Genomic DNA, 13,359 nt, shown 5'->3' with positions numbered 1-13,359 from the left:
CCCCCCCCCCCCCCCCTCAATGTGGTCAATGTGGTCAAGTGTGAGCTTTGACCACCGAAATCTAATCAGGAGTTAATATTATCATACTGTCTATGGTGTAAATAGGAATTAAATGTGTTCCGGGGGTCATGGGATATTTTGTATACAAACTTTTTACTACAGACACACACACATACACACACAGATAAACTGATTGATACGTACCCCTCTCAATAAGTGGACGGTACCGGTATACTAAATCTATAAATTTCAAATTCCATATAATATGTGTTCATACCAACTGCAGGATATTACAGCCATACCCAACATATGTACATACCAACTGAAGCAACATAGCAGCAGCCAACACATTCACAACTTGTACAGGTTTGATGAAAACATAGTCCTTATACAGGGAACCTAATGCTATCTTCAGGGCTGAAAGAAACATACATTACGGTTAATTACCTATAAAAGACAAAGATTGGAAAAGTCAATAGCACTATTCTTGTAGCTTCCATCAGAAAGAAAGAAACTGTTAACGTGATAACTTTTTTAAGGTATACACTAAACGTTTTTCTTCTTTTTATCAGTTTACAGAAGCCTTTTGTATATTGTACCAACACAAGATCCAGGGTAAGAAGTGTGAGAAAGAGGCACTTGTTTTGAAAGTATGGGGATATGGAAATTCTACTCTTAGATGTAAAATATCTATATCCCAAATACCTACAAAAGACAGAATCTATATGTCTCCTAAAGCAATTCTCATCCCCTGCACTAATAAATATTTGTATCTTCTACATTAATCTAGATCTGCTGTACTCTATATACCTCCCTTAATATTTTATCTTCTACATTAATCTAGATCTGCTGTACTCTATATACCTCCCTTAATATTTTATCTTCTACATTAATCTAGATCTGCTGTACTCTATATACCTCCCTTAATATTTTATCTTCTACATTAATCTAGATCTGCTGTACTCTATATACCTCCCTTAATATTTTATCTTCTACATTAATCTAGATCTGCTGTACTCTATATACCTCCCTTAATATTTTATCTTCTACATTAATCTAGATCTGCTGTACTCTATATACCTCCCTTAATATTTTATCTTCTACATTAATCTAGATCTGCTGTACTCTATATACCTCCCTTAATATTTTATCTTCTACATTAATCTAGATCTGCTGTACTCTATATACCTCCATTAATATTTCATCTTTTACATTAATAAAGATCCTGTACTTTACCTTCTTCATTAATGTTTGTATCTGCCACATCAATGTAAATCTCTGACTGTGAGGACTCCTTCCAGGAACCGCTGAACATACAGGAGAAGTAAGGGGACTATAATGAAACAGAAAATAATACTTAACAATTCTTCATACAACACTGTCATGAGATTAAAAATTAAATGTACCGTCACCAGATGCATAAATTACTAAATGTTAATTTAAAGTGCAGAGTTACCTCCCCTCAACATACTAAGCTAACAATTAGTAATAATAGCAGTAATATCAAAGAAAAAGTATACTTTTCTGTGTTTTGATAACATTTTCTGTCCATAAAATTTCAACCAGAAACTAAGGATATATCCAACCATTATTTACGAGAAAAAGCAATAACAAGCTTTTAATGTCAAATATTGACAGCCACATGCACCCTGTCGATTTATCAGACGTCCCAAGCTGAACATGTACGATGGCAACGGAACTATCTTGCTTTTCAGATCAGTTCCAATACTGAATGTGTATTTAGAACCATGTTGATACCCCTGTACTTTCTGAGAAATAGCAATAGCAAATGTTAACTGTCAAAATCCAAATGATTGCATGGCAGCCACCTTGTTCTTCCAATTAGTTTCAACATGAAACATGTTCAAAAAATGACAAAGAGGAACCATCATACGAATTTTGAGAAAGATTCATAATGTACTTCTTGAGAAATTGTGATAACAATAATTGTTTCAGGATGGACGACTAATTGGAACAGTTCACCATCTGATGAGGGTGGGATCAATATATATATAAAACATACATTTACTTATAACTGATATTAATATTTACTTACTGTTAGTAAATTTGAATTATTGATAAGTGAAATATTCATCAAATAATATCTGCTTATAGCAGACACACTCTACTTATAAAGCAGTAAAGCTGTTGGCCCTATTTATTGTTTTGTATACCTTACATATACTGTACCTGTGACAAGTAAAGTTTATGGAGCTTCCATTCCTTTCCTAGGGCACTGATTGTAACATCACTATTTTCTCCATTGAGGAATAAGGTTTGATAGATATAATTTGACGTTGATTTTATTCTTTTCCTGAAAATATAATAAGGAAAAAACTATAAACCTATAAAACAACAAATGAAGAACATCAGATAAGCTTTGTATCATTGTAGTATCAAGAATTTGCCCCGCAATAGCATGGATGGTCATGGGGTGGTGAGCTCATGATGATCAATCATGTTATGATCCAAGGACTAAGTTCTCAGACTCAGGATAATGTTTTCCAATAAGTTTTCTATATGTTTAGCAATTGTAAATATTGCTATAGGAAGCTATGCCCAAGCTAAGGGGAGATAATCCAAATTGTATTTCAGAGTTGGCATAAAAAGTGCACAAAAAAGTATGTCTGGAAGTAAAGTGATTTTATCGTATTTCCCAGTGGTTATTATGGTTGTGTACCAATCAAAACATCGATGAAATGGCGTGCAGGTAACACGAGACTTTCTGAGATAATGGAAAAATGGCTATTTTCCTTATGAAGACGAGTACATGCAAGAAAACCCTGTTAATATGTAATTATCCCTGAAAACATTGATGTTCATATGACAATTTGACACAACCGTACTTCGTATGAAAATGAAGATTTTAACACAAGGGGAATTATAATATAATGGTAAATGAAAGATGGAAGTCACACGGTATCAAGAATGTAAATACATTTTGCAATGTAAAACGTGTTGCTAGGTTGTTTTGGTCAGATTAGACAGTTCCTGTTATGTTTCAATAAGATTATTGTCTTTTTTGTTAATTTTGTGTTGGTTTTTTTTAAAACAAAATAACTGAGGCTTTTGTGAAAATGCCTTAAAAATCGAGACTACAATCTACATTGAATTCGTAAATTTACTTGTTTCTCCACTTTCAAACTGTTAAAAATAGGTGGAGACTGATAATCCTGTGTTGGCAATGTTCAAGCTCTTGCTGGGAAATTGGTCATTGTATTATTATCCATTTGAATTCTCTAAATGATTTTGCTAGGAGACATAACTCTGTTTTCAATTAATAATTGGCATAAAAATCAGAGTGATGGTAAACATGAAATGTGAAAATCCTCCATTCTAAATTAGAAAAGAAGAAAAAGTAACTGTTACCCAAATGGCAGGATTATAGGGGCACGATGATTTACCCCAAAACACCCAAAACTACCCCAAAAAACCTTTGAATCTATTTTATTGTGAATAATAACCTTAGATGAATGATTGAGTCTTTTCTTTAAATAAAACCGGAGTTATGCTACCAGGTAAGGGGAAGTAAATTGTATAAAATATAATAATAAACGAAAGACGTTTTTACGTACATATTTTATTTCAGAAGCAAGGTAAATCGTATAACACAGTACGTTCTAAAAAGATATAGTATATGTATAGTTTATAAATAAAAACAATTCACAGATAAACATATTTCACAATTACTGATTGTTCTAAATAAAACGAATACATAATTAAAAATATATAACTAAAACATTTGTTACGCAGTAAGATCAAAATTACCAAGAATGTTACAAAAGAATAAAAGTCTACTTCATAGTAAATACAAAAGAAAGAAATAATTATTAATACTATGTAGAGGACATAAAAAGATAAGTACAATATAAATAATGCAATTGCATGTCTAGATTACAATGAAGTTTGGTTTTCGACAAGAGGAAACTGAGACAAAAAATATGCATAACTGTGACCTAATCAATATTAATATTCTAAGATATACATAAATACTACAAAGAACATACCATTTAGGATGAAAAAGATCAGTACAATATATAAATAGTCTTACTTTGAAATGCAATTTCATGTCTAGATAACCATGAAGTATGGCTCCGAGACACGGAAACGGAGACAAAAAATATGATTTTGACTATCTTATCAACGACGGGGGTTGTGCACTACAATTTAATTTAAAATACGAAATATTGATGGGTTGCATGAAAGTGGCATTTTATCGTGTTTTCTTAGACCTCAACCGTCGACGTTGGCCTGGTTTTTTTCCCGCAGCTCTGTTTTGGTGGTGGACATCGGTAATCAGAAGCTGTTGACTTGACAAATTTTGAGTCCAGAATTTTGATTGTTTTCTTTTTTGCCAGAAAGTTTTGGAAATATATATCCTTTTCTTCATTACTTTTATTGATCCAAGTATCTCTCAAAAATTGAAAAGATTTGAAATTTGTGTGTACTGAGAAGTTGCCACTTCCATGAAATACCCTTCTTAGGTCAAGAATTTGGATGTTTCCTACCAATGCCATTTTCCCAACTAAATCTGGTAATCGGTGTTGTTTGAAGTCGGCTACTTGTTTTAGTCTGTTGTTTATTGATTCAGAGTTGTTGTTTGTCCACAACTCTGAAATCAATTTGTTCTTATGTAATTATGTTTGTTGGTGTAACAATAAAATATTCAAAAATATTTTGAACTTAAATCTGACTGGACGAGTGTGGTGGTATTGTCTTCAAGGTTGATTGAAAGTTTTGAAAAAGCTAGTAAATTATTAATACAAACACATGGAGTTTACCTATTTGTAATTGCATCGTTGTGTATGTCGTTCTTGAACGATTTACCTCCCTTTACTTGCAGCGATATATTTTTCACAGAAAATAAAACAAATTGCATACAATCGTTACAGTAAAATAATTTACTATTTTCTTCAGCTAAACACTATCGGTGATGTGTTTTTGAGTGTGTTTTGGGGTAAATCTGCGCCGCTGTGCCCAACCTGTTGAAATGAGCCCGATGAAATATCTGACAATTCGTGATGAACGGTCGATAAATGTAAAAGCAAAGGCCAGTCATGGGTATCTGTCTCGAATTTAAGTGTACATGCGTATGTGTGATGGTAGTAGGGGACCGACATCCCCATGAGATGTTTGTGGGTCAGTACCGTTTTGGTGTATGCAAAATGTCTCTGGTTGCTGCTCCTAGTACAGGTCCTGTGACTGATGTCTGGGTTGGGTTATCCGTATCATCAATTTTCCTTTTTCGTCCTCGGTTTCTTTCAAAGGAAGATGTCAAAAAGTTACCCATATTTTACCCAATACCGTTCTAATAAGTTTGATAATCCCCGCCTCATCTGTATTTTCATAAACTTCCGGTTTCTAAGAACGTTCTAATATGGAAAGTATTCACCGGCGTATAATTTTCCGGATGCGTCACACACGTCACAAAATTTATTTTGTTACATGGTTATTAATTGTAAACTAGAGTGGCATGTCAGAAGTATTTACCTTACGACATCTTCTCCTTGTAACATTGTGATTTATGTCGGGGAATGACGTCAACACTATCATGAGTAACCTTTATTTGGGCACGGAATTATAAGATTAAGTCCGGGAATTGGTGAAGAAAAATTATGGTCGCATTCGCGAACTGGGTTGTGATAAAGCGGTAAGCACCACGACTTATCATTATTTTATTGTTATTTACTTAGCTGTTTAGTGGCAATTAGCATCCAGTTGACAGTCGTTTTATATACCGGACACCTTTTACACAATCGTTCATCTCAAGCATGATGGACAACTTGTGTGTAAAGTGCCATGGTAGCAAGTTTGTACAGAACGATACAGTTACCTGTTAATGTCAATCATTCGCTGTCTACAGTAGTGGCACGACTCATAATATACACACTTTACTATTGATTTAATTCTAAATTAATCAGTACTCTCAATTTTGAAATCCATAAATTAAGAGGTTTTACGCACCCTTTAGATGCAGTGTAATTTATATTTTTGACATACTGTATGTGTGTGCAAAAGGTGCAATCATGTTACGTTCATGCTTGATCATACTACACGAACATAAATGTGTGATCATACCACACGAACATCGATGTGTGATCATACTACACGAACATCAATGTGTGATTATACTACACGAACATCGATGTGTGATCATGCTACACGAACATCAATGTGTGATCATACTACACGAACATCAATGTGTGATTATACTACACTAACATCGATGTGTGATCATGCTACACGAACATAAATGTGTGATCATACCACACGAACATCGATGTGGGATCATACTACACGAACATCAATGTGTGATCATGCTACACGAATATCAATGTGTGATCATACTACACGAACATCGATGTGGGATCATACTACACGAACATCAATGTGTGATTACACTACACGAACATCGATGTGTGATCATACAACACGAACATCGATGTGTGATCATACTACACGACCATCAATGTGTGATCATACTACACGAATATCAATGCGTGATCATACTACACGAACATCGATGTGTGATCATACCACACGAGCATAAATGTGTGATCATACTACACGAACATCAATGTGTGATCATACTACACGAACATCGATGTGTGATCATACTACACGAGCATAAATGTGTGATCATACTACCCGAACATCAATGTGTGATCATACTACACGAATATCGATGTGTGATCATACTACACGAACATCGATATGTGATCATACCACACGAGCATAAATGTGTGATCATACTACCCGAACATCAATGTGTGATCATACTACACGAACTTCGATGTTTGATCATACTAGACGAACATCAATGTGTGATCATACTACACGAACGTAAATGTGTGATCATACTAAACGAACATCAATGTGTGATCATACTTCACGAACATCGATGTGTGATCATACCACACGAGCATAAATGTGTGATGATACTACACGAACATCAATGTGTGATCATACTAAACGAACATCAATGTGTGATCATACTTCACGAACATCGATGTGTGATCATACCACACGAGCATAAATGTGTGATGATACTACACGAACATCAATGTGTGATCATACTAAACGAACATCAATGTGTGATCATACTTCACGAACATCGATGTGTGATCATACCACACGAGCATAAATGTGTGATGATACTACACGAACATCGATGTGTGATCATATTACACGAACATAAATGTGTGATCATACTAAACGAACATCAATGTGTGATCATACTTCACGAACATCGATGTGTGATCATACCACACGAGCATCGATGTGTGATCATACTACACGAACATCGATATGTGATCATACTACACGAACATCGATGTGTGATCATATTACACGAACATAAATGTGTGATCATACTACATATCAATGTGTGATCATACTACACGAACATCGATATGTGATCATACCACACGAGCATAAATGTGTGATGATACTACACGAACATCAATGTGTGATCATACTACACGAACATCGATACGTGATCATACTACACCAATATCAATGTGTGATCATACTACACGAACATAAATGTGTGATAATACTACACGAACATAAATGTGTGATCATACTACACGAACATAAATTTATGATCAAAGTGGAAAATTATTTAGAATATATATGCACTGATTCCACGTTTAACTGTACACATATTTTTCTAACTTTGGTAAAAAAATGAACCCAAGAGAAAATCTATAAACCCTATATTATATTACTGCCAAGATATTCAAGAGACCGAATATCATTGGCATCAACTGGTAATCCAAATAAAATTACAGCTATAGGAAAATGTTTAGTTGAAGAAAAATCGGACGTCATTTTGACGTCGTTTACATTATTGCCAAAAATGCCATATTTGCGACTTTCGAATGAAATGATAAATGTGTCTTCTTAAATGACAAAAAAAAACATGCATTGGCGAATTCTCTGACTCCCCCTTTGACGGTAAAATTTAGATATAGTGTGTGTCCCAACACCGATGCACAGCATTTATTTCCCCAGATCTAGCCATTATGTAACGCTACGCTGTTTTGCGTCGAAAACATTCATTAGAACGTCATTTTCTTGCTTTGTTTATGAACAATTTAACGTTTTTTTATGTGAATGTTTTTTGGTTGTATTTTACTCAAAATAGCAGCCAAAACATATACACGTATCAATAACATATCAGGGTTTCATTTCATGTACATTTTCTAACTATCCGTTATCATATTTCAAACATGTTTAATGTGAAATGTGCGGCATTTATTTGACTTTTTTGTTTTTCATAATTCTAACAGAAGCTGGGTGAACGACATAAGTCGTTTTAACGGAAATAGGTGATATTTTATAGATGGAGAGATAAAAGTATGTATAATTTCGTCATTTTAAATTGACAACATCCAAAAACATTGAGTTTAATTTGATGTCGATGGCTTTAATAATAAGATGTGGGGAATTGATTTTATTCGAATATATGAGGCAACGCTCATATACGCTCTCTGCATCCCTGGAATATGTCATAGTAAAATTGAAGGCACGCGCATAGAAATTTGACTGGTCTTAGGTAAAAAAAACACCTAGGCCTTTGAAGATTACAGAGGAGCGACACCCGGCTTTACGTTTAAAGCCAGTCGATTGTACCGTTACGCGACCGAGCGATTCTTTTGATGTACATCTGATCCACAAGGTGGCGCACACTGAGCCTTCAATTTTGATTTGAAATATTCCAGGGATGCAGAGAGAGAGAGCGCGCGTTAGTGAGAGTAAACCCTCGAGTATCGAGGATGGGGGCACAGTAGCCATTGTGTATGCTGTGTCAGCTGTATACATTTTAACGGACAGAAGATTGCATAATTGCAAATAACAGTTAAGGGAGGAGGAACTTTTAGACATTTAAGCATGTGTGGAAAAATGTGATGAGCGAAATATAATCTTGTATGCGATTTTTAGAATTGATTTATTGGTATGCGTATACAGTGTGATAACTCTGAATGGAACAACATCTATTTTTATAATATTGTAGGAAGACTGTGGCGTTTAAGTGTTTGATGATGGTGATGTAATACCAGTTATCTCCCTTCCACTGATGGGGAAACTTGTTGCTGAACAGGAAATAAATAGTGGTAAAATAGGATGGTGGAAAAAAGTGTTACCCACCCTCCACACTCCTTGTTATTGTTCTTTTGTAAAACAGATACTGCGCCCAGTCTTCTGTAAATTTCAGATTTGGTTCGACACCACCAGGTTGACATCAATCTAATTAAAATTATATCTTCACATCGCTCCCGTTTTCTGATATGTCGAACGTCATATCAGAAAACGGGCGATGTGAAGATATAATTTTAATTAGATTAGGTTAACATAGAGCTTCTTCTGGAAGACGTTTTACGGCACGGCAATATTGTGAGGTTTTTTTGGCGTTTGCGCAGCGCACAACGATAACAATTTGTTTAGGCTACTTTTTCCTATTTGTCCGCTGTGCCCAGGGACAAATAATTTATGAAATCAATTATTGAACTTTGACCGCTGACACTCTCCCAGAGTACCCAGGGTCAAATAATGTTGAACCTTGTGATCTTCTTTAACTTGTGAAATTGAACTTGAACTTGTGTACTTAAACTTGTGAACTTAAACTGGTGTCCTTGAACTTGATGACTTATGTTGAGGGCTGACCAAATACTTGTCGGCAGCCCGACTAGGTAAAATTGCCGTGACCAAATACGCCACAAAATAGTAGATTTCAATAAAAGTTATTATACTTTATGTTTTTAGTTTGTCTTCTCTTCGATAACTACTAATGTAGTATAAATTGTGCGCGCTTTCACATGTAATTCAATATATGCTTTATAACTTACATATCATTATACATAGTTAACATTAATTTATCAGAGTTATTTTATCACATTTTTCTTTCACTTGTTAACCGTTGTCTTCACGTTTAACTCGATCATTGACAAAATCGGTTTCATTTGTCATATACAAATCGTGACCATATGCATGTCATATAAATGGACTTAACATATGTCTATTTACATTCAGGCAGCTTTTAAAGCACGTGTTTTACAAAGCCAGTCGTATGTCACAAACATCAAACCTGAAACGAGTTGACGTCAAAGGCATGTTACACCATTGTGCGTCAACATCTGCCGTTACGTCATAGTACATTGATGTTGCAATAAAACACATTAGTTCAGGATTATTAGTAGCAATGTTTTTAATGTTAATGTTTAGAAAATATATGCCTATCATGCATCATTCCGCTCGTCCTCTCTCTTAAAACAGTGTTGTAAAAAAACAATGAAGAGGTGTAACTTTAAACAAATCACATGTGTCATGATATGTGTAAAGTAACATATTACGTTAAGCTATCGTTACGTTTATATCAACAAAACTAATCCATTTCTATTAACAGCCCAGCCGTGACGTCGAGTTGACATCTGACCAATGACCGTAACGATGTTTTGATAGGCTTTATCGCCACCGTCTAAACATACTTACTCCCGAGCATGGTGCGATTAATTAGAAATAAACAGAGGAGTGAGAAAAGCGTGACGAGATATGAGGTGTTATGTCGGCGCCCTTTCCGTCTGCCCCACCCGTTCCCACACTCAGGTATTGTTTTTTGCGGTGATTAACAGGATTATCTCCCTTTTACGAGACTGGAGCCAAATGATCGTGATAACCGTGTTTACTTATCGTAAATATGTTTCATTTGTAGCGTAAAATCACAAAACGTCATTTCCAGAGTAATTGGCCACAGCAAGCTTTAATTTCTGGATGTTACTTGTTACAACGAAAAATTGTAAAATTTTAGATGCAACGGACGAGATCGGGAATTCGAACCCGGGACTCACAATAGTTCTATTTCTACCATATAGTGACCACCTTCAACTAATTGAAGATTTTGTCACGAAGTTGGGTTTATGCAGCACAAATGACAGACTATATATATTACATAATAATTAATAATCATTCACTTAGTTAAAGTTAAGAGAAGGAACATTTAGTTCGAGGGGAGTCCGAGAGAGAGAGAGGTCCCAACAAGCCAGTGATTGGGCAGCCCCACCTACAAAGCTTGTTCGGAAAAGGGGGAAAAGAAGAGAAGTGGTAAATTATTATGTAAAGTCCGTTGAAGTAACTAATTACTCTGCATATTCAATGTTATAGGTGTGTCTGGAAAGAGATGTTTTGACAGAGTACACAGGGGCGTTTCATGTATAGTCAGCGGTAGTCTTTCCGATGGAAATTGAAGTTCTCAAGTGACATGATATTGAGCCACAACTCTCGTCCATCATCCAATTAAATCATAACAGATCTCGAATCAACAAACCACGGGGGTTTATCGGAATTTTAAACTTATTACCCTAAAACGGTCCAAGTGGTGCAGAAATATTCTGCGATATACAGACGCACTTGGACCGAAATGTAGGCAGAGTTATAATAATGCATAGTTCACAATTATATTCCGTTTAAACGTTTCATAAAATATACATGTGATACTCCTGAGATCAGCCATGATTTAGATCTGAGCCTGTCGTGTCATGTTCAGCTGGTTAAACGCGAAAGGTCCTTGTTATGTTCTTAATTTGAAGCATTTACTATTTATTCTTTTCGACGAAATTCCGGTTACAGACATAAAGGATCTTACATGAGTTTCCATTTCAGTCTTATGAGATTTATGAAACGAGTCTCAGTATTTTTCAATTTTCTGGTGAGCTAAAATGAAAAATTCGTGACAAGTTTCATCAATTTCATATGAAATGAAAACGAGTGTAAGATCCTTTTTATCACATAACATAATCAAGATTTATGGCATTTATTCGTGTAAATCGACAATTTCCATGCAACCTTGAAATGTAAAAATGCCGCCATTTTGAATCCAGTGCGTAAGTCTGTGACGTCATGTACTTGTCCTAGGCGTGACGTCACAATTGAAACAATTGAAACTTACAACCAATCGCAGGGCTGATAGGTCATATTACATGGGTTAATACGCCAAAAAATATGACATGGGTATATTCGCTGGATAACACAGTACATTATGTGATAAAGTCAATGATGTCACTCTTGGGTCGGGAGTTGCCACTCAAGTTTCAGTTGTGCCACAACCACACATTCCATCAGATGGCACAGTTTACGATGTAGGTTATTAAAAATATACTTGACAAGTGACCGAAGGTTCTTTTTTAATGTTTACCAGTGCCGTCACCGAAGGTTCTTTTTTAATGTTTACCAGTGTTGTCAACGAAGGTTCTTTTTTTAATGTTTCCCAATGCCGTCACCGAAGGTTCTTTTTTAATGTTTACCAGTGTTGTCAACGAAGGTTCTTTTTTTAATGTTTACCAATGCCGTCACCGAAGGTTCTTTTTTAATGTTTACCAGTGTTGTCACCGAAGGTTCTTGTTTCTAATGTTTACCAGTGCCGTCACCGAAGGTTCTTTTTTAATGTTTACCAGTGTTGTCACCGAAGGTTCTTTTTTTAATGTTTACCAGTGCCGTCACCGAAGTTTTTTTTTTAATGTTTACCAGTGTTGTCACCGAAGGTTCTTGTTTTTTAATGTTTACCAGTGCTGTCACCGAAGGTTCTTTTTTAATGTTTACCAGTGCCGTCACCGGAGGTTCTTTTTTAATGTTTACCAGTGCCGTCACCGAAGGTTCTTTTTCAATGTTTACCAGTGCCGTCACCGAAGGTTCTTTTTGAATGTTTACCAGTGCCGTCACCGAAGGTTCTTTTTTAATGTTTACCAGTGCCGTCGCCGAAGGTTCTTTTTTAATGTTTACCAGTGCTGTCGCCGAAGGTTCTTTTTTAATGTTTACCAGTGCTGTCGTCGAAGGTTCTTTTTCTTGTTGTCCTTGTTTTGCTTGACTATAACGAATTTCAATGTGAATGTAAAAAAAACCCCACAAAAACCCGAACACATGTATCCATTAACGATGTTGTGACAGGCCTTACCCCTGTCTAAACATCTTTACTCTCGTCATTGTAGGAATATTGGGATATAAACGGTGGCATGGATTAGCGATGTCTGCTTATGACGGCGCGCCGCCCGTCTGTTCCGCTCTCCTGTCCTCCATTTTTTAAATAAGGGGATGTCATTTGAAATGAGATAGAAAAAAGTTGATCGGTAGACACTCTGCCCGTCAACAAAATCACAAGGATTCAATTAATTTTAACAGTGAGATATAGTTAGCTGGTCACAAACGACAGGTTCCGTCATATTAAAACACGCCGGGTGCAGTATACATGTGATTTTACACCCATCCGTACACACTTTTGGACATAATTTTGCTCAGTGTTTTATCTAGCAGTTCACAATTTTGGACACGATTTAGGATCGATATACATAAGATCTAAATATAGAA

At 35.6% G+C, this 13,359-nt stretch overlaps 1 protein-coding gene across 1 annotated transcript in view; it reads right to left on the bottom strand.

The window, feature by feature from the left end:
- The window catches only part of LOC110458079 (germ cell-less protein-like 1), a 27,559-nt gene extending 22,207 nt beyond the window's left edge, over positions 1–5,352 (bottom strand). Inside the window, exons 1-4 of the mRNA XM_021509645.1 lie at positions 5,148–5,352; positions 2,191–2,314; positions 1,237–1,333; positions 320–417 (exon numbers count right to left, since the gene is read on the bottom strand). Of these exons, the coding sequence (XP_021365320.1) occupies positions 320–417; positions 1,237–1,333; positions 2,191–2,314; positions 5,148–5,290 (462 nt within the window). The 5' untranslated portion in view covers positions 5,291–5,352. The remainder of the gene's footprint in view (positions 1–319; positions 418–1,236; positions 1,334–2,190; positions 2,315–5,147) is intronic.
- Positions 5,353–13,359: the final 8,007 nt, after the last annotated feature.

This window comes from Mizuhopecten yessoensis, unplaced genomic scaffold (genome assembly GCF_002113885.1).
Source record: "Mizuhopecten yessoensis strain PY_sf001 unplaced genomic scaffold, ASM211388v2 scaffold9425, whole genome shotgun sequence".
Classification (NCBI taxonomy): Eukaryota; Metazoa; Mollusca; class Bivalvia; order Pectinida; family Pectinidae; genus Mizuhopecten; species Mizuhopecten yessoensis.
This window is presented reverse-complemented; position numbering and strand designations above follow the sequence as displayed.